This window comes from Heloderma suspectum, chromosome 12 (assembly GCF_057233095.1).
Source record: "Heloderma suspectum isolate Gila_16-S chromosome 12, 16-S_ref, whole genome shotgun sequence".
NCBI classification, from domain to species: Eukaryota; Metazoa; Chordata; class Lepidosauria; order Squamata; family Helodermatidae; genus Heloderma; species Heloderma suspectum.
The window spans coordinates 15,537,170-15,560,375 of NC_139469.1; the positions used below are offsets into that span (position 1 = coordinate 15,537,170).

Consider the following 23,206-nt stretch of genomic DNA (forward strand, 5'->3'; position numbering starts at 1 on the left):
CTCCCAAAACAGCCCAGTGAGATCTGAGTGTGCTCAGTGGCCACAGAACGGTGACCAACTGTTGGGGTGGCAGGGTGGGTGGGGAGAGATGGAAAACCAAGGAGGGGGAATAGAATGGCGTAGCTAGAATCCTGGACAGCAGCAATACACACTGCAACATTCTGTTGCGAGTCCTACTCGTTTCTGTATAGTATCTATAATGTCCTTCAGAGTTTTTTTTTAGTGGCAGTTTTAGTGTTTTCAGGAATTCTGTCCTTTCCTTTTTGCTTATTTTTATCTTCCATTTATTCTTCCCTTCACACATCAGTCTTTGCCATTGCTTTCTGCTTCCCTTTAGAACAAACAACCTGTGCTTCTTTCAAAGGACAACCCATCTGGGATTGGGGAGGGCTATATATCTAACACCGTGATCTCCTTAGAGTAAGCACTGGGATTTGTACCATGAGGAAGTATGAAAACCTGAGATGTACTTGTTCCTTGTCACTTGCCTTACTAGGAAGTTGCTCTCTGTTTTACTGTGTGATTACCAAACAGGATCCTGGACATAAAGGGGCAAGGGAGAGGCAAGGGAGAGAGACAGACAGGGCAAAAGGACAGCATGTCCTGGAAATCTTAAGAAGTTGCAAATGCCTAAAAAGAAACTGAAGTGTATAATTGCAATGTAAGATGCAGAAAGTGCCAAAACCTATGGCCCGATTGGAGTCCACCCGGAGAAGAGCCTTCAGTGTGGCAGCCCCCCTTTTTTGGAACTCCCTTTCCCTGGAGGTCAGGTAAGCACCAATACCATGTTGCTTCTGGTGCCTCCTGGAAACAGTTCTGTTCTAGGAAGCATTCCTTAAATGACCAGCCACAACTTTAATTGGCTTTCTGTTTCTAATTATTTTAATATGGTGCTTTAATCTTTTTTACTATTGTACTTGTGTTCACCACTCCAGAATCTGTTTGGATGGGGAGCGGTATACAAATGTTGTAAATAATAATAAATAAAAAAGAACAGGCTCTTGCAAGTTAGGCCTCTTTAAGAAGCATGCAACAGTTCCAGTAGGGACCAGAAAAAACAGCTGTAAGGCTGAAAACCAAAGTCAAAAAAGAAACAGCTGCATCAGTTGAACTCCCAACGCATTTTGACACTTGGTCTTTATCAAAGGAAAAACTCCTGGAGATTGTTTTGGAGGATTCCCTCTCCCTTGCTTCTTCCAAAGCAAGGGAGAGGAAATCCTCCAAAAGAATCTCCAAGAGTTTTTCCCTTGATAAAGACCAAGTGTTGAAACACATTGGGAATTCAGTTGGTGCAGCTATTTCCTTTTTGACTCTGTTTAATAAGTATTTCTTTAGACATCAGTGGTATTCCAGCAGGACAAAATAATGTCTTTCGTTAAAGTGGCATTTTATAGAACTTTAAGAAAGGTCAAATTTCTAATTTTTTTTTTAAATATATGCAGCTCAAATAGAGTAACACAGACACTATGAAGTGGTTCAGCTGAATCTCAGACCATGGCTTGCAAAGCACAAAGGACACGGAGGATCCATCCTCCTTTCATGCACCATGTTTTCCTGCTCTTTCTGGTGTCTGTATACACACATACACACACACCTCACAAGCAATGTTTTATACACTTGAGTATTGCTTGCAATAAAATAAGAACAAGGCAGCATGTCCCTCGCACTGTTCCTGAGTGGTGAAGGTGGTCTGGGAACTGATGGTAGTGCAGAAGCTGAACTCTCAAACAAGAGACACCAGACTCCAAAGCCAGAACAACTTTCTTCACCATCTAGTTTCCTTTTTTCCTTGCATGTTGAATCCCCCAAAGAAACCCTCCTAAAATAAAAACGATGAGCTTTTGTAATTTCTGCAAACCATAGATAGGCTGCAAACTTTATTCACTCCTTTGGTTATGCCAATTTTATTTGCATTTAATTATTCTCTTGGCCGTTCCAATTTATGCCTCTTTTCTCTGTACAGTGGACTTCATCAAACTACATTGGATATGTGAAAGTTTGTATTTTGATAAAACTAAATAAACAGAACGTTGTTGTTGTTGTTGTTTTTAAAAAGAGCATAAAAGACTTACACACTGTATGCAAAAACAAATTAATCAGAAAAAAATTGATCAAGCTTTGGGCAGGGTGAAGGGGGGGCGTGTGCAAATGTGGCCAGAGTTATTTGGAAGTGGAGGCAAAAACTTCAACCAGGTAGAACTTCTAAAACCGGTGGGCAACTTGTGGCCTTCCAGATATTTCAGCCTACAACTCCAATCAGTCCTAGCCAGCATCACCAATGATGAAGGATGATGTGAGTTGCAAACTAAAACATCTGGAGGGCAAGTTGTCCACTCATGTTTCTGGCCCTGGACCATGATTGTCTGAAGCCTCTAAAATAAGGGTCGCTTTACATGTCATGCAGTAGTCACTGTCACTGCTTCTAGAGTCGCTTCCACGCTGCTCTGGGAACATGGTTAGGCTGTACTTGCCGGTGTTAAGTTAGATGTTGCCAGAGTAGCTTAGGGACAACTGTGGAAGGGATGCCAACCATCTCACTCCAGGCAATGTGAAAAGCAGCAAAAGGTTCTATAGGCAGCCTGTCTGCAGTCACAAACAGACCTCCTTGGCATGACGTGCTTCACCTATATTCTGCAACTGGTGTTCCTGTCTTCCCTTTCCTAACTATTGCAATGTCTGAGCTGCTGCCTCTTACATGGACCGATACCAACTTCCGCTGGACCAGATTCTGGAACTTGCCTGACTGAACAAACTTGGTATGAACCCCACCCAGTTAATAGCTTTCAAGCTTTCAGTATCGTGAGAGCTTGGGAAACAGTGCTGCAACTAGCATGGATCTTCCTACAAGGTGATTCACATCAACTTCATCTGGTTATGTGCACATAGGTTAGATGTGAAACATCATTAGAAAAACATGAGCCAACTTGACGTTAAGTCATCTTGGAATCAGCTTTCTGTACAGCAAACAAAGCTTGCCACGCCTGAAGGATTCAAGTTATGATAATTTAATTTGCATTGAAGGAAGCAGCAGGAGGAAATAGTTTGAAGGCATGTGATAGTTCAGCCCTGCTGAAGCTAAGCAGGCCTGGGGCTGGCCAGCGTGTGGATGGGAGGCTGCACATGAACCTTTATCTACTGTATGCCATCTTGAGTTCTATGATGACAAAAGGTGGGGATAAATGTACTAAGCATTATTAATACTATTTGGCTATGTTTGAGGAACGTTCAGGGCATGTTTTGCAGAGTGCAAACTGAGTCAAAGTCCTATCAAAGGATATTGCTTTAATACACAGTAAATCAGCCTTCCCGAAACTGGTGTCCTCCAGATGTGTTGGACCTCAACTCCCATAATTCCCAGCCTCCATGGCCAATGGTTGGAGAAGGATGCGCTAGATAGGCACATACCATACATTTCTTATCTAAGGCTAGGGCTATGGCAGATTTCTAAAAGATACTTCCACACAGACAGTGAGAGGATGCAATTCCTCCAACCACCCAAGTGAATCCAATTTCAGCATGTGGGTTATACCTTTTGTGGAATTTGAGAAGATGCCTCTAGAGAACGGTAACAATCCTAAGGTGAAAAAATGGTGCATCTCCACCCATCCTGCCGCCATCTTTATTTATTAGAAGAATTTTACTGTGCCTTTTAGTCCAAAAAGACATGAGGTGGCTCACTATCAACATACATAAGCATAATATAAAAGCAAGAACTCTACTGCCATGTCGTGCGAGGGGAAAGGTACTTCTATGCAGGCAAGTCAGTCCCTCTAACATCTAGCAACTCCCGTGCCCCCGTGCCCCACTGCAGCTCCCTGTGCCCTATATCCCAGGCTTTATCCAAGGGTCTCCTGATACTGAGGAAGAGCTTTACAGGGGAGGCAAGGAGGGCTACAAAGGTGCATTGTGCAAACAGACGCCTGCTTGTCTTCCATTGGACGCAACCCATACAATACCAGAAGGAAGACCAGGGAGGCTAAGTTTACTCTCTCTCTGCTGTCCTTCCGCTAGCAGGCACACCTTTTCATTCAAGCAGACCTTTGGCGTCGAAGCGGGTCTGCTAGGATGCTGTTTTTATTGTTGCTGCTGTGTTTTTATTGTGCTGTAATGCATTATTATTGTTTTAAGCAAGTTTCATTTATGATTGTAACTGGACCTACTATTTTTCTTGGTAGAAAGGTGGGGTAAAAATCAAATAAAGAAAGAAAAGACACAGAGAATTTGGAAAACAGCAGCACAGCAAAATTCATCAGATTGAAACTATGGGACATGGATCAGCATGACAGAGAACCTTGCCCCCTCCCCTCCCACTCGGGGATTACAGAGACCCAAAGGCTCTCTGAGAAACCCATTTTTACATGGAGCTGGAATGTTAACAATGATGAGAGTGAATCTCACATGGTAAGGAGTGCCAAGGCCCCCACATTGCTATTGAGAAAGGCTTGCCCAGGCAGGTTTGGTGTCAGTAGGTGGTATCCTTGGGCAGCTGCCAGGGCCCCAGCATCCCAGTGGGGCCACCACTAATACCTGCCCTCTGCCCTTCTTTGAAAGAGCACCTGGGTCTGGGAGCTACCATTTTAATATCCCACAATGACTTGGGGTGATAATACATTGAAGGCATTGTGGGAAATTAAAATAGTGACTCCCATTTGCTGTCTGACACTGAAGCCCATTGATGGAAGAGGCCCTATGAGGAGGGGGCCCTTCACAAGGCTCTTTGCCCAGGGCCCCCCTCAAACCTGAAGCTAGCTCCAGTCCTAGGTGATCTTCCATCAAGCCGTTCCCAGTACAGAAACTCAAAGCAGGGCCTCAGGGGGCGATCTTAAAGCATGATTCATTTGGAAGAAGACGCCCTTCACATTCGAGAACTCATAGGACCCCATTCCCCCCACCACCCAACAAGCATCTGTTAGGCACTTACCATTTTCCACATAGGGGTGGAAGGGCAGAACCAACGCCAGGATTACTCTGCCTCTCGTAGGCTCGAGTACACTTCTAATATCTTTTAATACAGTCAATGGCTGATCACAGCGATCGAGCAGATTCAAGCAGCTGATGACATCATACTGGAATCCTGTGTTCTGCCATTCATTGATGCCGAGCACTCTGTACAGGTGAGAAGATGCACAGGGTTACAACTGGACAAGCATTCAGTCCAGACTCTTGACTTCTCATTCTGAGTAAGTCTCTGTTCATTAAGCCTAGGCCACCATGTATATTAAGCCTTAGCAAAAGAAATGTGGAGTTTTCTTCATTTTATACTGTTAGTATAGATTTGGCCAGCTTAAAAAGCAAAACAAGTTATATTTCCCTAACATGCATCTGGATTTTCATGTCACAGGATTCAGGGACTTGTTTCATTCTGCCTCCTCCCATTCACCACCATGTGCACTATAGAGCAAGGAGCAGTTCCATCTTCTCTTCATACACTCCTTTTTCTTGACATATTCCATCTCCCCTAGAAATCAACAGCAGAATTCTCACAATGGCCTGCTTTAACAGGATATGTGGTGCGTGCGCGTGCGTGTATAAATAGCTATGCACAAGTACCAATATAGCATGGAGGCCACTTAGTGAGGTACCTGTATTTCTTCTTCTGAAGCTGCCATATCATAGTTTCAGACAACTCGGTCACATAGGTTTCTTCAAAGTGAGGACTCATGACTTTTGTGACTTCTCCATCTCCAGCTCCTAAATCGAGAAGCCTGCGGGATTTCCAATCTGGATTTATTTTAAGCAGTCTCTGAAATTGTTCGGGTGAAAACACAAACATGGAACCTCTTCCCAGCAAGCTGAAAATTTAAAGATGGAGAGAGATCTATTTATTTTGGATATTTAGAAAACAGACACAAACATTTATTTAATTTAAAGCCAGTACAAGTATAGTGGGTGGGGATCTTTTAACCACAGTAAACACATATAGGAACACAGAAGGCCGCCTTAAACGGAGTCAGATCACTGGTCCATCTCTAGGCTCATATTGACCTGTTCACACGTAACGACAAGCCAGAGTATGGGTTATCACTGAATCATGGGTTGTTGTTGAATTGTGGGTTGCCATTACGTGTGAACCCTACACTATGATTTAACTATGGGTAGTTAACCATGAACAACCGAGGAAGGGAACCCATGGCTTGTTGTTGAGTTGTGAACCCTGGGTTGTTCGTGGTTAACAACCTATAACTAAGCCACAGCGCAGGTTTCAGACGTAACAACAACCCACAATTCAACAACCCATAATTCAATGACAACCCATACTCAATCTGTATTCTGGGTTGTTATGTGCAAACCAGGTCATTGTCTACTCGAACAGGCTCTCCAAGGTCTCAGGGAGAAGTCCATTTCCTAGTGACAGCTACCCCGGACCACTTTAAAAAGAGATGCTGGGAACTGAACCTGTGACCTTCTGCAAGCAAAGCATGTACTTTACCCAGTGAGCTTTGGTCCCTCCCTAAGGACTGCAGGAATCCACACTCCCTTCCATCCAGAAGGAATTCTCCCTGCCCTTAACTGCATGTAATCATTATTTATTAGTTTATTTGAAACATTTAACCCCAGCTTTTTGATTCTCGGCATTCAAGGTGTCTAAAACAGCTAATAAAACCTTCAACAATAAAAAAATCCAAACACCTATCTAAAAATATAAAACCCAATTTATATTAGGGTAGCAGATCCCAATAATAGCAACAGCATGGAGCAGCTGAACACTCAATTGGTAAATGCTTGGGAAACACAAAACGTTTTAACTTGGCACCAACAAACTAAATGCCTAGGCACCAAACAAATGTTTCTGGGGAAGGGGGGGCATTCCCCTAAGCAAGGTGCCACCACAGAGAAGGCCCTATTCCATGCACCCCCGTCTAACATCCAAAGACAGGGGCACAGGAAACAAATCCTCAACAAAACAAAATAGCCTTAAGGAATGAGCAGCTTCATACAGCAGAAGACAGTCTTTCAGATACCATGGTCCCAAGTTCTTTAACAGGTTAAAACCAACACACTGAATTCCACCTGGAAATGAACTAGAAGCTGGTGAAGTACTTTTAAAATACCAGAGAGATATGCCCAGACTGACAAATCCCAGTTCAAAGGTAGCCCTATGTATAACAGTATTACAGAAGTCAAAACTGGATGTGACCAGAGCATGGATAACTGTGCCAAGACAATACGCCTGGTTGACAGATGTGGTAGAAAGAGGTGTTAACAGTCCCAAGGCAGTAGAAAAGGCTACCACTTAGGATGCAGGAGGGGGTGAATCTGAGTTAAAACCATGCTTCACAAGTCAAACTGGCACACCAGGAAAAGTTCCAGCTAGCCTACTCCTTCTTTGGTTCCTATTCTACTGGAAGAGAGTTTTTTGTAAACATAAGGAGCAATTTCAAACACATTATCCCCCATCTGCTGTCTGAAACCGTACAATACATTTGACTTCTTCATTCGGTGTATCTGTAGTCCAGGTCTTATATTGGCACTGCTGTTAAGGCTAAGCTGGGTTCAACCAGGTTTTGAAACTGCCTAATGAAGAAACCTGTAGAGCTGAAACGCTAAAGTGTTTTGCAACAAACTGCATAGCCCAACAAGAGCCAATGCTTTGCATTATTCTATGTCTGACTTACAATGGAATGCAGCTAGACATATTCACAGGCCAGTCAGCAGAAAAGGGAAGAGAAAAAACCGCAAAGGCCGGATTTTAAAAAAAAGAGTGACAAGGAAGATGCAAAAGAATGGAAACCACCAGATCGAAAAACAGGCTGAAGGTGACATGGTCAGAGCAGCAGAAAAGGAAATTAATATTTTAAAACAGTGCAATCTAGCAGTAAAGATGACAGTAGCTATCAGAGGCTCTCTCATGCGATGGAAAAGAATGTGGAATAGCAAATGAGCCATTCGTTAAGGAATCTGCGGCAGGGGATAGCTGGGGTCTCTGTGGATCATGCCAATGGCACCTCTGCATGCTCTACTTTGAAGTCTCTGTTGTATGATTACAGTCGTTGTGACAGAGGTTCAAGTAGATAAAAGAATAAGCAGGAAAGACAAGGGGGAAGAAAATAATTGGTTACCAAGAGACACGAGAAGGGAGCAACGCATTAGTCAGGTCAACCGTAGGAAGGAAACCAAACGGAAGTGTAAAAAGCAATTGACGCCAAAGCGTCCCAGCTGCAGAGAGCAGAATCGTGATCAACTGAGAGGGCACAGGAAGGAGAGAGAATAGGGAGCAAAGACAATGAGACCAGATGAAAAGTGAGAAACCACGATTCATGGATGTATGTGGAATATAAAGGCCCCGAGGAAACAACCTGGTAAAATTTTGATAACGGGCGTTAAAGGAAAGCATGAAATGCTGAATACCACTCACTTTAAAGACCAGCCCCCTGGCGGCACCTTTGAGTGCTTGTCCCATAAATTGGCTCAGCAGTATTATTCCTAAAGAACGCCACAAGAAGGCGTTCAAAGCAATGGAAAGCCTTTTGAGCTGAGGAAAAATGGCAAGGAAGGCACAAGGGGGAACGTGCTACGATTGACTGTGCACTCCACAGGAAATGTCTAGCTGAGAAATATGATTGGGTCCCAACAAAATTCCTCTTCTCTCCCGTTTGGAGCCACAGCATCTCAGATCAAATCATACAGCAGGGTAACAGGTGTGCATATGTGTGTATGTAAAGTTCAAAAGGTGTAATGTGGTATGCTCTTACTCTGTTAAAGAGGCTGTGCAGCCGGATATACATCAAAGCAAAGCAGGAAGTTTGGGTATTTAGAAGAGCCTAGCGCTAAAGGAAAACAGGAACAGCTGGGCCCAGACATTATTGCATGATGCTGCACTGGCAGTCTTTTGGCTCTCTCATTAGCAAGATGCCTTGTTAATTATTCTATTTATTCTACTTATATGCTGCCCAACTGGCAAATGCCTTTGGGGTGGTTTACAATCATAAAGCCCTGCAAACAATAAAACAACAAAAACAAAAGATATGTCTAATGAAAATATTAAAATATTAAAAACACTAAAAAATATTGAAGAGCCAGTAGGTTAATACTGAAGGTTAATAATCAGAGCAACAGATTAAAGATTAAATGCCTGCTGGAAGAGGAAAGTCTTAACCAGGTATGTCTAAATGTATACAGTGAAGACACCAGACGGATCTCCCCGGCATGGGCATTCTATGGGGGCCACTACAGAGGAGACACTTTTATTTTTATTTTATTTCATTTCTATACCGCCCAATAGCTGAAGCTCTCTGGGCGGTTCACAAAAATTAAAACCAAAAAGCACAGGATAAAACAATATAAAATATAAAAGCATTAAAACCAGAATATAACAATACAACCAGAATAAAACCTAGCAGCGATGCAGAGATTTAAAATACAGATTTAAAACCCCCACAGGATTGCTTCCCTGGTACCCATTAGTTCTGCAGTTGTGGGTGGCAGTACCCAGAGAAAAGCCTCCAAAGATGATCTCAGCTAGAGATGGTGGAACCAGGGATGCTTGACCGTGCCAAAATTCTCCAATTTTCACTTCAAAGTTTGGTTTGCTCCCGTTTTCATTTCCGACCTGTTTTTTCCACTTAGTTCCAATGGGGAAAGTGCACATTTTGAACGGGACAACTCCATGTTTTTCAGAAGAGTGCACTTTCCCCCCATTGACTAAAGCGTGAAAATGCAATTTTTAAAAAATGTGCACTTTCAAAAGTGCACATTTTGTGAATGGGGCATTTTTGAGTGATTTGCAAACTGGTATGAAATTCTTGTACATCCCTAATCACAACCGTCAGGCAGGAACATCAGGTGGACTGGTGCTATAACAACAACAACAACAATAATTTACATTTCTATACCGCCCCATAGCCGAAGCTCTGTGGGCAGTTAAAGATTAAAACCCATTAAAAATACAGTACAGAAAGTTTAAAAACCATTTACATCAAACACACAAACAGACAGTATACACAGAGACAACGTAAATCTAGAAACAACCATCACCCATAACCACAAGACAAATCCAGGACCTGATGAAAACTCATCATATGCTGCCAACCTGGCACTGAAAAGATAGCAAGGTGGGCCTCACCAGGGAGATAATTCCATAATGCGGGGTGGTGGTGGTGGTGTTAAGCTGTTTAGGGCTTTAAAGGTCAGTGCCAACACTTTCAATTGGGCCTGAAACTGAGTGACAACCATGCAAGATAGGAACTGTCAGGAGTGTTTCTGAGTACAGGGAGTGGGATAGTAGTTCAGATTCTGAAGAACCGCCAGACATGGGGGAGGTATTTTCCCAGGCTAGTCCAGACATGGCTAGGCATGCTCCTCAGGTTTCAAAGGACCAGCTGGAGGAGGAGGGTCCCTCTTCACCCCCCCCCCCTTGAGAGATAGTGAACAGGGAGAGGTGGGGTTTGGGGAGTCTGACTTAATAGATGCCAGGTGCAGGCGCAGAGCCAAGAGAGAGAAGGCTGGGGCGGAACTTAGACAGTCTACCTGATTGGCCCTGCATGAACAGCTGCACTTAGAAGCCTCACGAGAGAGACAGAGACCTCCCCCCACCCCTTAAGTGAGACCGCGTTTCTTTCAAACGGTGGGCAACGGTAGCTACCTATTGAACCCCCTGAAGGCATTTCCTTGTAGACTGAGAGTCACTGAGAATTTGCATCTGTGTGACCCTGTGAAGTAATGGATTAAAAAATGTAGACTGAAGCCTCTTGTCTGTGTTTGATTCAGCATTGAAGTTCAGTGGGGGCAACAGGAATCCTGACAGGAACCGTGTCACTGTGCGAGGCACTGTTGGCTTCGAATTTTGGGGAGAGGGGCTTGGACACAGTGCCCTAAGTGGACCCCACTTTGTGAGCTGCCACCCCTCCTTGCTACTGGCCACTCCCCATTTGCTTGTCCTCTCCCTCTGGGCACAATCTGCACAGCTGCCCAGAGGGAGAAGGTAAGACAAGCAGAGGCTGCTCCTTCCTTTGCCTTTTCCTTGCTCTTGTTCCCTGCTCATCTTTGAAGAGCCCACGCAGCAACAGCAAGGCGGTGGTGGTTGTCCAGAGGGGCTCTGGGAGTGAGAGAAGATGGACCCACACTGAAGGAGGGGGTTCATGGAGATTAACTTGTTCAAGAACCCTCCAACACCTGGAGCCAGCAGCGGTCACCATTTCATCAGAGATGCTGATACATGTTTCAGTTCCAGCACACATAACAGCAGCCCCTTTGGATCAAGACAACATATCCTGTTTCATCCAGGATCCCGCTTCCCACCTTGACGAGACAAATGCCTCTGGGTAGCCCACAAGCAGGGCATGAAGACAAAAGTGCTCCCAATTCTTGCTCCCAAACAAGTGATATTCAGTGGCATTGCTGCCTCTGAACATACAGGCTCCATATAGTCATCATGACCAATCCAGTTGATTCAGGTCAGATAGTTCTCCATACATTCTGCACAATTGTCCACACATTTTTGGGCTTGGCTGGGGAGCCTCTTTCAGCCCAACGGCTGAACTCAGAGAACCTCTTCCAGTGGTTGGCATGGCAAAAGGGATATACCAGTATATTTTAGCGTAAGGCTCCTATTGCCATTAGCTGAGCCTTAGGAGTGGCATTTCAATCTTTCAGAATAGGAGGAAAACTGCAGAAAAGCTGGGAAACTACCAAACTACTGGAGCTGTGGTCTCCCACTAATGGGTCACAATCTAGCTTGTGCTTGTATGACCTAACTCATTTGCTTTGATAGATAGATAGATAGATAGATAGATAGATAGATAGATAGATAGATAGATATAGAAGGACAAGGGAAACAAGAGACAGGGAGAGATGATATGTCTATAGACAACTTTTCTGGTAGAGATCCAGCAGAATTAGAGCTTTTCTGGTTTGTGTGGGGTGGAGAGAGAAAGTGACAGAAGAGGGAATAAGCTCCCTGAGCCTGGTGCCCTCCAGATGTTTTGGACCACAACTCCAATCATCCCTGATTTGCCCGTACAGCTGAGGCTAATGGGAGTTACAATCCACAACATCTGGAGGGCACGAGGTTGGGAAAAGCTGAGCTACCCCAACATGGGCCATAGGACAGGACTTAGGGCCAAACTATATGTGATGGAGAAGATCTGTGATCAAAATCTGATCAACTTGAGAGCAGCTGTGCGGAATGGAATCAGATTAGAGTTGCAATGCTTGTAGGTGTTTTAACTTTATCTCCTCATTTTCCTGTTCATTCAATCTCCCAAGATGCTATTCAGGTACAGTGGGGAGAGAATCACAGGTACCCATATTCTGCCTGTCTTTTCTTCCAGCCACAGCTTTGTGCACGCGTGCGTGAAATTTCAAGCACAGAGATGGGGTGTGTGGTTAACTCTCCTCCTGGGTATCATTGTTTTGACCCAATTTGGGGCCTCCAGTGACTTCTTTTAAGTCTTGTAAAAAAATTTAATGTCAGGAGATCCAGTCACATGACTTCCACATTGGCTGTTACTCTCTCCCTAACTGAGATGCATAATTAATGGCCTTAGCTTCATTCTAAGAAAAAGCTTACTCCTAAATAAGGTTTCCTATACGGTGAAAAATTTGGCTGTGCACTCCTGTTCCAGAAGTTCAATCTAAGCTCAACTCACGTTAATAAGCAAAGCAGAGGTGGTGGTCATGGAGGGTAAAAATTAACAGTCTTTAAAAAGAAAACTCTGACGCTATTGGGTAGTTCCCTTCATCAGTCAAACTCTGTTGAAAGACTCTGTTTAAAGAAGTCCAGTTTAAAGCCTTGAAAAACCAGCAACTCCATTGCAAACTCTGTTTCCGTACCAAGCTATACTTGGTTGTTCTTACGGCTGAAGAGAACGGAGAGCTAATTTGCTGATTTATTTATTTGACTGATTGATTTACAATATTTGTATATAGAGACCTTCGGCTATTGGGCGGTATAGAAATAAATAAACAAACAAACAAATAAATATCACTAAATCTAAATCTAAAACAGATTTCAGAGAGATGAACATAAAAGGCAAAATAGTAAAAGGTTAAAACACCACATTAAACTTATGCTTTTTAAAAACAGAATGCCAATATCAGGAATGGCTGATCAGGAATGCCTCCTGGAACAGTGCTTTAGGGTGCAATCCTATCGAATGCTCCCTCAGTGCTCGGAAGCCTCCAAACTCAGAGGTTTCCGAGCTTCCTATGCCCTGCCAGGCTGAAGCTGGCAGGAAAGAAGGAATGCTGGAGGTGATCTACACCTGCCTGTCTTCTGATCTCCTGTATTTTTGCTAGATGGACTTTTCAGCCTGTCTAGCAAGGGTGCTTCAGAGGGGGAGGGAAGGAGGCTGGAGGAGGGTCAGGATAACTCGTATCCTGGCCTCTCTGGTCTCCTTCCCTCCCCACCCATCAGAATGCCCCCTTTCCTGAGGCTCCAAGGTTGCTTTTCCGACCTCGGAGAGGCAGCTGGCAAGGTACTCTCTGCGCTGGCTGTGAGAGGGAAGGGTCTGGGGTGGATCTCCAACTCCCCCTCCTGAGGTCAGAACACTGTCTCCAACCTTGGAGGGGTTTCACAAGCCATCCTAAGGTCCTTGGGACGCTCACCCAGGAACCATAGGATGGCTCTCTTAATCAGATCCAAACCTGCTTTATCTGCATACCTCTTTAATTTGGAAACAAGGAGAATTACTCTGGTTGAAAGCTCCAGTTGGATCAGGATCCTCCTTGTGAGGGAATCCTAGAAATGTTATCAAAGTGCAGTCCCACCCGAGTGACTATGCTGAAGAGAAGGTGGGATGCATAAGAACGCAAGATTGACTGAGTATCCCACACAATGCAAGGTGGATGGAAGTTAGGACTATCAATGATGATTAGCTGTGATGGCCATATACTCCCTCCAGGTTCATAGGCAGTATGTGGGAGAAAGCTGTTTCCTCATGTCTTGCTCCTGGGCTTCCTAAGGCATCTGGTTGGCCATCGTCGGAAAGAAGATGCTGGGCTAGACAACTTTTCGTCCAATTCAGTGGGGCCCTTCTTACATTCTTAGGATGTCTGTCCACTCCTCTTAATGCTGACAGCGCTTCCTGACGTTGTAGTATGCCAACAGTGATAATTTCCATTTCCCCAGCTCAAATCAAGAAGGCAATTACATGGCAACGCTGGCCTTACAATACCTCGCAAGTCCCCCATTTAGGAACGCACCCAAACAATTTGATTCAGGAGGACCTAGAAGTGGATTCCCTGGCTGTGACAGTCAAGTCACACAAACAGTTGAGTATTCTATAAAGCCAAGAACAAGCTGGAGGCGTACAACTGTTTTTCACTTACCCATTGATAGACGTCCTAGACATAAACAAGCTAAAAACAGATGACACGAAGGAGTGATAAAGTTGAATGAACAGCCAGCCAGATTTCTCAATGCTGTTATTTAAGAAGATCTGTGTCCCTTGGTCAAGGTAACTCTGGACGAAAATAGGCCGAAGAGATTCACACAGCTGTTCTGTATTGCACACGTACCACTATAGGCAAGAAGGAAAAAAGGACAAGAATTATTATTCAAATTTCAGTACTGCCAAACCAGGCTTAACCAAAGGAGGAGAGGCTCTAGATTGGGGAGGGATTGCAGCTCAGCAGTAGAGCACCTGCTTTCCTTGCAGAAGGCCCCGGGTTCAGGCCCCGGCATCTCCAGTTTAAAAAGGCCCAAGTATTATGGGACGGGAAAGATATATTTAGGACACAATCCTGTTGGATCCACCCTGGGTACTCGTAAGCTTCTGAACTTGGAGGCTTACAAGTATCCAATGCAGAGCAGGAGGCGCATCGTACCTCCCACTATGTATTTAAGCTAGACTGGCATTTTCACCTGTCTAGTGGAGGTTTTGGGGAATGGGAGGGGCTGGGGTGGCCATAGGCTATATATGGCTGCTGCTGCGGTCTCCCCTCGCATCCCCAGGAATGCCCCCTTTTCCCTGTCTCCATGCTTTGTTTTCTGAGTGTGGAAAGGTAGCCAACGTGGTTCTCTCTGTGCCAGCTCCAAGTGGGAGGGGAGCACAGTTTTTTGGCTCTGAGGTCTGAGCTCTGTTTCCAGCGTCAGAGCCAGGACACCGAAATATCCTATGTCTCCCAGATGCTGTCTAGGGGACAAAGGACTGCTCCCTTATTTAAGAAAATTTCTACCCCAAATTTTGGCCTCCCAAATGGCTTCCAGATTAACTCCCCACACCAATACAATAAAAATACTGTATGTCGATTAAATCGTTTTTTAAAATCCTGCAGCACAAAAGGGAACAAAACAGCTAGGTCAGTTTAAAAACATATTGCCATGGCAGGAGGTTAAAACAGATGAAAAGCAAAGCAGAAAAAGAGTGTCTGTGCTGCCCTCCTAAGATTCATAGAATCATAGCGTTAGAAGGGGCCTACAAGACCATCGAGTCCAACCCCCTGCTCAATGCAGGAAGCCTGATTCCCAGGCAGTCTCCCATCCAAGGACTAGCCAGGGCTGACCCTGCTTATTTTCCATGATCAGACTCATGAAGGCACACTGTCTGTGGAGGTGGGGCTATACAAAAGTGGTCGAGCCTATGCTTTATATATAGGTGGTCCCAGGTTCAATCTCTGGCATCTCCAGTTAAAGGAGATCTCAGGAAGCCAGGCTGGGAAAGACCCCTGCGTGAGACCTTGGAGAGCCACTGCTAGTTGGGAGAGACATATTGGACCGGATCAGGGGTGGCTCTCAGCTGAATCCCAAAAGCCCTCTGCAAGTGATCAGTTCAGATCTGTGGCAAGAGTGATCTACACCTCTTCTGACAGCCCAAGCCCTGCTGGGCAGGAAGGAAGGGGGGCTGGCTGAGAGAGAGGAGGGTGGTGCCACCCACATTTGGCCCTGGCTCCACCTACTGCCAGTACACAGCCCCTGACAGCTTAGCCCCGAGGGAATGCAGCCCTTGACAGAAAAAGGTCTAATACACCCTCCTAATGCACACGTACCTATGCAAGGTGGGATATAAGCATCTAAATCCCTCCATACATGAGAAAATAAATTTGTTAATACTTGGAACACATAAACCCTGGGAAACACAAACTCAAACATGGCTAACTGCAAAACTCCCAATTTAATGTTAGGAAATTTAATTACACCGATTGCTTTACCAGCTCCATTGGAACAAAATTACGGAGGCACAAAATATAGGCCAAAGCTACACTAAGGGATTCCAAGTTGGGAAACTGAATTATGATTTACAGGCTGACATAACTACAAATCTATGCACATTATATAAAGCTCCTGTTCTACTTCCTCCTATTTTCACCTACTTTTTCCTGTTGTATGCATGCCTGGCATTTAGTGAGGAAAGAACTGAGTTGCCTGTATGTCTGCAAAGAATAAATATATACACCCAATTGTTCTTTTAAGTGCTACACAAATAGCGAGGATACAAACACTTCATTTCAACATCCTGCAATCTGACAAAACAAGTACAACCTGTTGAAGGAATAATTGGTGATGTTGCAGTTATTTTGGTAGGCATGATAAGCTTAGAAATAGCACAGCTGTGAAACAGCACAGCTTGTGGGTCCCAAAGCAAGCTTAGAGGGGGGAAACTTTTCATTTGCACAAATAAGAGTCATGGCTGCCTTCGCACACAACACTAAGCCATGGTTTATGTTAAACATAGTTTGTGGCTTTAGCCATGAATTTCAAGCCAGTGTGGTGTACTGGTTGGTGTGTTGGGACTGGGACTTGGGAGAGCCAGGTTCTAGTCGCTACTCAGCCATGAAGTTCACTGGGTGACTTTGGGCCAATCACCAACTCTCAGCCTAACTTACTTCACAGGGTTGTTGTGAGGATAAACTGAATTGGAGGAACGTTCTTGACATTTACACAGGGGGATCTAAGTAGAGATGGGTGTTTGTTTCTAGTCATTGTCACTTTTGCATGTGTTTTTACACACGATTCTATTCTGTTTCTTCATTAATCTACAAATTAAAAAAGTCCTCTCAAAATACATATTTAAATGCATATACTGATATGTTTAAACTACTGAGAACTGTGTTTTAACATTTGGAGAAGAGTGAAATACAGTAGAAAGGTAGGTTCTGATTTTTCACATTAGTCCAAGAGTTCAAGTAATTTAGTGTACGAATCCTTCAAGCATCCATAAGTCTGTTGGTAAAGCACAGTCTCTACACTGCACCTATTCATATCTGATTTACTCTAGAGAGCGGCCTCTGGTCCACCTAAACGCCAGGAAATATTTCTCTTTTTATTTGATTCTGTTAAAGTAAGCTATTTCTCCATGTATTCAAGCAACTTTCTGCACAAAAGAGAGCCAGTGTGGTGTAGTGGTTAAATGTTGGACTGAGAGTTGGAAGACCTGGGTTTCGGCTTCCACTCGGCCATGAAGTTCACTGGGTAACTTTGGGCCAGTCACCGACTCTCAGCTTAACTTACTTCACAGGGTTGTTGTGAGAATAAAATAGAGAGGAGGAGGATCATGTATGCCACCTTGGCCTCTTTGGAGGAAAGGCAAAATATAAATGTAACAAATAAAAAACATTTTAAAATACATGAATTTGCCTTGCAGATCAGCAAACAAGCCATGGCTTGTTTTCTATATTTATGTTTTGTTCCTTTCCAGCCCATTTTGCCACAAATGCACCTAAAATCAACAGAACAGAATAAGATTTCTGGCCAACTCTGGCTGGCAAAACACTGTTGCTTACAAAGCTCCCCCCCCCCCTTCAGTTTTCTAGCATGTGTTGGTCCCAGCTCAAGACCTGAAAATGCTCACACTTCTTAAGTTACTACAGAGCATCATGCATATAAACATCCATAAGATCAACTGCTATAGTCACTGACGCCCTAACTGTATACCTATCATAATTTTTATTTACACCTCAAATTCTTTCAATTTCTTGAAATAAAATTCCCTGAAATGAACTTTGTACTACTCTAAAGCATGCAGCCCTACCAAAACAGCTGGTCCAACTAAAAGGTAGAATCTAAAATGATTTGGATATTTTTCTACACAGCTGCATTCTTCCCTCTCAGCTTTTAAGAAATTAAGCACAGTGGTCTAAATGCAGTGTTTCAGACCGAATGACAGCGTATCAAATGTTTATTACTTTCCTAGTCACCAATTATACCAACAGGGTGCCCCAAAGTGCCATTATCTTAACCTACAGCCACATTACTGGAGTATTCCAGATTTCAGGCTATGCCATTCAGTTTCCAGGTGCATGCTTGGGAGTTTTCCAGCCCTGCAACAATACATTACAAATATGTAGCTAACTTGATGCACACAATTGCTTCAGAGTTCCTTTACTCGTTTTTCTTTGACTGATTCTTGTTCTCCTTGCATATATTTCAGAGTATTTCAACTTAGATGAGTGCAAGTACACATTCATCTGTTTTTAAGGTTGAATTCAAGCCCTAGACCGGCAGGGGAAGGTAGCTGGGATATTCTGCAGGGCAGATGAGCCGTCTTACCATCTTAGTGGCCCTGCCTGGAACTGTGTTTAGCTGCCTGAGAGAAACTACCACCTGGCTTGAACTGAAGAAAAAGAAAGAAAAAGTACCTCAGGCTGACTGCTTGCTAACTTGAGCCAGCTGTGCATGTATCCTGGAAAGGCTCTTATCTGCCAGGTTAGGGAGGAAACAGCTGGCTGGGCCAGGGAGGGATCAATGCCTCCTTGTGAGAAAGAGGTGGTGGAGAGACCACTCCTGAAGAAATACTCCCTGGACCTGGAAAATCTCAGTAACTTTAGGCTGGTGCAATGTTCTTTTTCTAGGTGATGTTCTTAAGTGGGTGGTGGCGAACCAAGTCCAGATGCTCTTGGATGAGACCAATTATCTGGATCCATTTCAGTTAGGGTTCAGGCTGGGTTTTGGCATGGAAACAGCCTTGGTTGCCCTGTATGATGGCCTATGACAGGAGAGAGACAGGGAGAATGTGGCCTTGTTAATTCTCCTTGATCTCTTGGTGGCTTTCGATGCCATCATCTATGGCATACTATGCCACATTCTGGGACGACTGTCTGAGTTGGCAGTGGGAGGTACTGCATTGCAATGGTTTCGGTCCTACTTGGATGGTCAGCTGCACAATGTGGTCTTTGGGAGATATTGCGTGACCCCACGGATACTTCAGTATGGGTTTCTGCAGGGGTTGGATTTGTCCCTCATGCTATTTAGCATCTACATGAAACAGCTGAGTGCGGTCATCCAGAGTTTTGGAGTGTGTTGTTATCAGTATGCTGATGACACGCAGCTCTATTTTCCTTTTTATCTTCATCAGCTGAATATGCTAAATCAGTGCCTGGCTGTGACAACGGACTGGATGAGGGCTAATAAACTGAAGCGCAATCCAGACAAGACCAAGATGCTGTTAGTGGGTAATTTTTCTGACTAGATGAAGGGTGCTCAACCTGTTCTGGATGAGGCTGCACTCCCCCTGAAGAAACAGGTTTGTAACCTGGTGGTTCTCCTGGAGCCATCTTTGTCACTTGAGGCTCAGGTGGCATCAGTGGCACAGAATGCCTTCTACCGACTTTGGTTGGTGGCCCAGCTACACCCCTATCTGGACAGGGATAACCTGGATTCAGTCGTGTATGCTCTGGTAACCTCCAAGTTGGATGACTGCAATGCGCTCTACGTGGGGCTACCCTTGAAGATGGGTTAGAAGCTCCAGCTTGTGCAAAATGCAGCCACCAGACAGATAACAGGGATCATAAGGTCCAAACATATAACACCAATTCTGGCCCACTTCCACTGGCTGCCTGTCCATTTCCGAGCCTGATTCAAGGTGCTGGTTTTGACCTATAAAGTGTTACATGGCTTGGGACCACAATACCTGGAGGAGCCCCTCTCCTGCCATGGACCTACCCATATACTACATATATCATCTACAACTCTCCTCTAGCTGCCTCCTCAAAGGGAGGAGGGCCTTCTTGGTGGCGGCTCTCCAATTATAGAATGATCTCCCCAGAGAGGCCTGCGTGATGCTAACATCATCTTTGCAGGGCCAGGTTAAGACCTTTCTCTATTCTCAGGCATTTGGCAGCATATGGTAAGGTTTTTATTAGGTACTGGGATTTCTTATTGTTGATTGTTAAAATTGTTTAAATGTGTGTGTGTGTGTTGTCTGTTTATTGGTTTGTACATAAATGTTTTGTTATATTATGTACAATATTGTATTTTTAAGGTTTTTAATCTTTGTAAACTGGCCAGAGAGCTTTGGCTATTGGGTGGTATAGAAATGTAATGAATGAATGAAATTGCAACATCATCTAATGTCATCCTGCTTGTAGGACAAGCACATGAAAGGAAAAAAAGAGACGGAGAAGGCCACATACATCAACTCAAAGCAGAACACCTGTCCTTGGGGAAGGAAGGAAATGTGGGGGCCTTATTAGACGTGGGAGTGAAAGGCGGGTATGGATTGGGAAATGCTTCATTAACTAGCTTTGTGATGAAGGAAGTATGTAGACAAGGAAGAAGGAAGCAACAACACAAATATGGGAAAGTAGGTATAATTAATATATACAGAGTTGGTAGGCAGAGTGTACTCAGATTATGCCAATGAGTTTCCAATCCCTCATAGAAGAGGACATGAAATGCTAAAGAAGGGTTTAGAAGAAGAAGAAATCAACTTCGGGAGCCCTGCTATAAGTTCTAACAAAAGGGCGTCTTGCAAGCTAACATTTGGGGACTGCCAAATTAGACCCCCCATACTGTCAATCAGCCCCTTCACGGATCACTGCCTTGTTGTGGCGAAGGGGCTTGCGTAACTCAGTGAAGCCAAAAGCTATGCCGTGCAGGGCCACCCAAGACGGACAGGTCATGGCGGAGAGTTCTGACAAAATGTGGTCCACTGGAGAAGGAAATGGCAACCCACTCCAGTATTCTTGCCAAGAAAACCCCATGGAACGTATCACAAGGCTAAAAGATATGATGCCGGAAGATGAGACCCTCAGGTCGGAAGGTATCCAATATACTACTGGAGAAGAGCAGAGGGAATTTCCAAGTAGCGCCAGAAAGAGTGAAGCAGCTGGGCCAAAGCCGAAAGGACACTCAGCTGTGGATGTCTCTGGTGGTGAAAAGAAAGTCCAATGCTGTAAAGAACAATACTGTTTAGGAACCTGGAATGTAAGATCAATGAATCAAGGTAAGCTGGAAGTGGTCAAACATGAGATGGCAAGACTGAACATCGACATCTTGGGAATCAGCGAACCAAAATGGACAGGCATGGGTGAATTTAATTCAGGTGACCATTATACAGTAGGCAAGAATCCCTTAGAAGAAATGGAGTAGCACTCATAGTCAATAAAATGGTGGGAAAAGCAGTACTGGGGTACAATCTCAAAAATGATAGAATGATCTCAGTACGAATCCAAGGCAAACCATTCAACATCACAGTAATTCAAATCTATGCCCCAGCCACTGAGGCCAAAGAAGCTGAGGTTGAGCGGTTCTATGAAGACCCTACAACACCTTCTAGAACTAACACCAAAAAAAGATGTCCTCTTCATCCTAGGGGATTGGAATGTGAAAGTAGGAAGTCAATAGCAAGGAGAGACAAGAAGGCCTTCTTAAATGAACAATGCAAAGAAATCGAGGAAAACAACAGAATGGGAAAGACTAGAGATCTTTTCAAGAAATCGGATCTCAAGGGAACGTTTTGTGCAAAGATGGGCATGATAAAGGACAAAGAAGGCAGGGACCTAACAGAAGCAGATGAGATTAAGAAGAGGTGGACAGAATACACAGAAGAACTATACAGGAAAGATCTGAATGTCCCTGATAGCCATGATAGTGCGGTCACTGAACTTGAGCCGGACATCCTAGAGAGTGAAGTCAAGTGGGCCTTAGGAAGCATTACTAACAACAAAGGTAGCGGAGATGACTGTCAAGGGCTCCTTGGCGGCCTCTTTCAGTCTAATCTAGTAGCCAAGTCCAGACACAGACAAAGGCATTCTTCTCAAAGCTTTATTCCTTTTTTACAACTTTACAACTCTACTATTAGTGACTAGCTATGAGCAGCAGAGTACCTATGCCCTAAGTTGGAACAGTTGGTCCCCATTTGAAGGAGAATCACTGGCAGACCCTGAACTTATGAACTAGGGAGAGTCCCTCCCCTTTTCCCTTGGATCCTCTGGGCGCAACTGTTGCTTGCGCGCCAACCGGGTACTACACCTCCTTTCCGCGCCGTCCATTTGGCGCCGCTCCCTGCGTCAGCGTCACACGTCCAGCAAGCACTCTTCCCACGCTCTCTCACTCCTGGGACTGCTATCTATGACAGGAATGCTGGTGGGAGGAATCTCTGCCAGCTGTTGGCCCTGGGAAGGATGAGCGCGCTCCTCTCCCAGGAGCGGCTGCTCCACCTCAGAATCAGAACTAAACTAGGATTCTATGGGCTCAGTGTCCACCCTGACAATGACAGTATTCCAGCTGAGCTATTTAAAATTCTAAAAGATGATGCTGTTAAAGTGCTGCACTCAATATGCCAACAAATTTGGAACACTCAACAGTGGCCACAAGACTAGAAAAGGTCAGTTTACATTCCAATCCCAAAGAAGGGCAACGCCAAAGAGTGATCAAACTACCATACAATTGCACTCATTTCACATGCCAGCAAGGTTATGCTCAAAATCCTACAAGCTAGGCTTCAGCAGTATGTGAACCGAGAACTACCGGAAGTACAAGCTGGGTTTCGAAGAGGCAGAGGAACTAGAGATCAAATCGCCAACGTTCGCTGGATCATGGAGAAAGCAAGAGAATTCCAGAAAAATGTTTATTTCTGCTTCATTGACTATGCTAAAGCCTTTGATTGTGTGGATCACAACAAACTCTGGCATTCTTACAGAGATGGGAGCACCAGACCACCTTACCTGTCTCCTGAGAAACCTGTACAAGGGTCAAGAAGCAACAGTAAGAACCAGACATGGAACAACTGATTGGTTCAAAATTGGGAAAGGAGTACGACAAGGCTGCATGTTGTCGCCCTGCTTATTTAACTTATATGCAGAGTACATCATGAGAACCACCGGGTTGGATGAATCACAGGTCGGAATTAAGATTGCTGGGGGAATTATCAACAACCTCAGATATGCAGACGATACCACCCTAACGGCAGAAAGCGAAGAGGATCTAAAGAGCCTCTTGTTGAGGGTGAAAGTAGAGAGTGCAAAAGCTGGTTTGAAACTCAACATTACAAAAATGAAGATCATGGCATCTGGCCCCATCACTTCCTGGCACATAGAAGGGGAAGAA

The 23,206-nt window shown here is 44.4% G+C and overlaps 1 protein-coding gene across 3 annotated transcripts in view; it reads right to left on the minus strand.

The window, feature by feature from the left end:
* Positions 1-23,206, minus strand: part of METTL9 (methyltransferase 9, His-X-His N1(pi)-histidine) — a 43,562-nt gene that overhangs the window by 17,389 nt on the left and 2,967 nt on the right. For 2 of the 3 annotated variants that reach the window (XM_084818468.1, XM_084818469.1), the window contains exons 2-4: positions 14,269-14,459; positions 5,583-5,792; positions 4,922-5,106 (exon numbers count right to left, since the gene is read on the minus strand). In XM_084818468.1, coding sequence (XP_084674594.1) covers positions 4,922-5,106; positions 5,583-5,792; positions 14,269-14,459 — 586 coding nt within the window. Of the gene's footprint in view, positions 1-1,333; positions 1,820-4,921; positions 5,107-5,582; positions 5,793-14,268; positions 14,460-23,206 lie in introns of those variants that run through there. The other variant, XM_084818470.1, reaches the window with a different exon arrangement.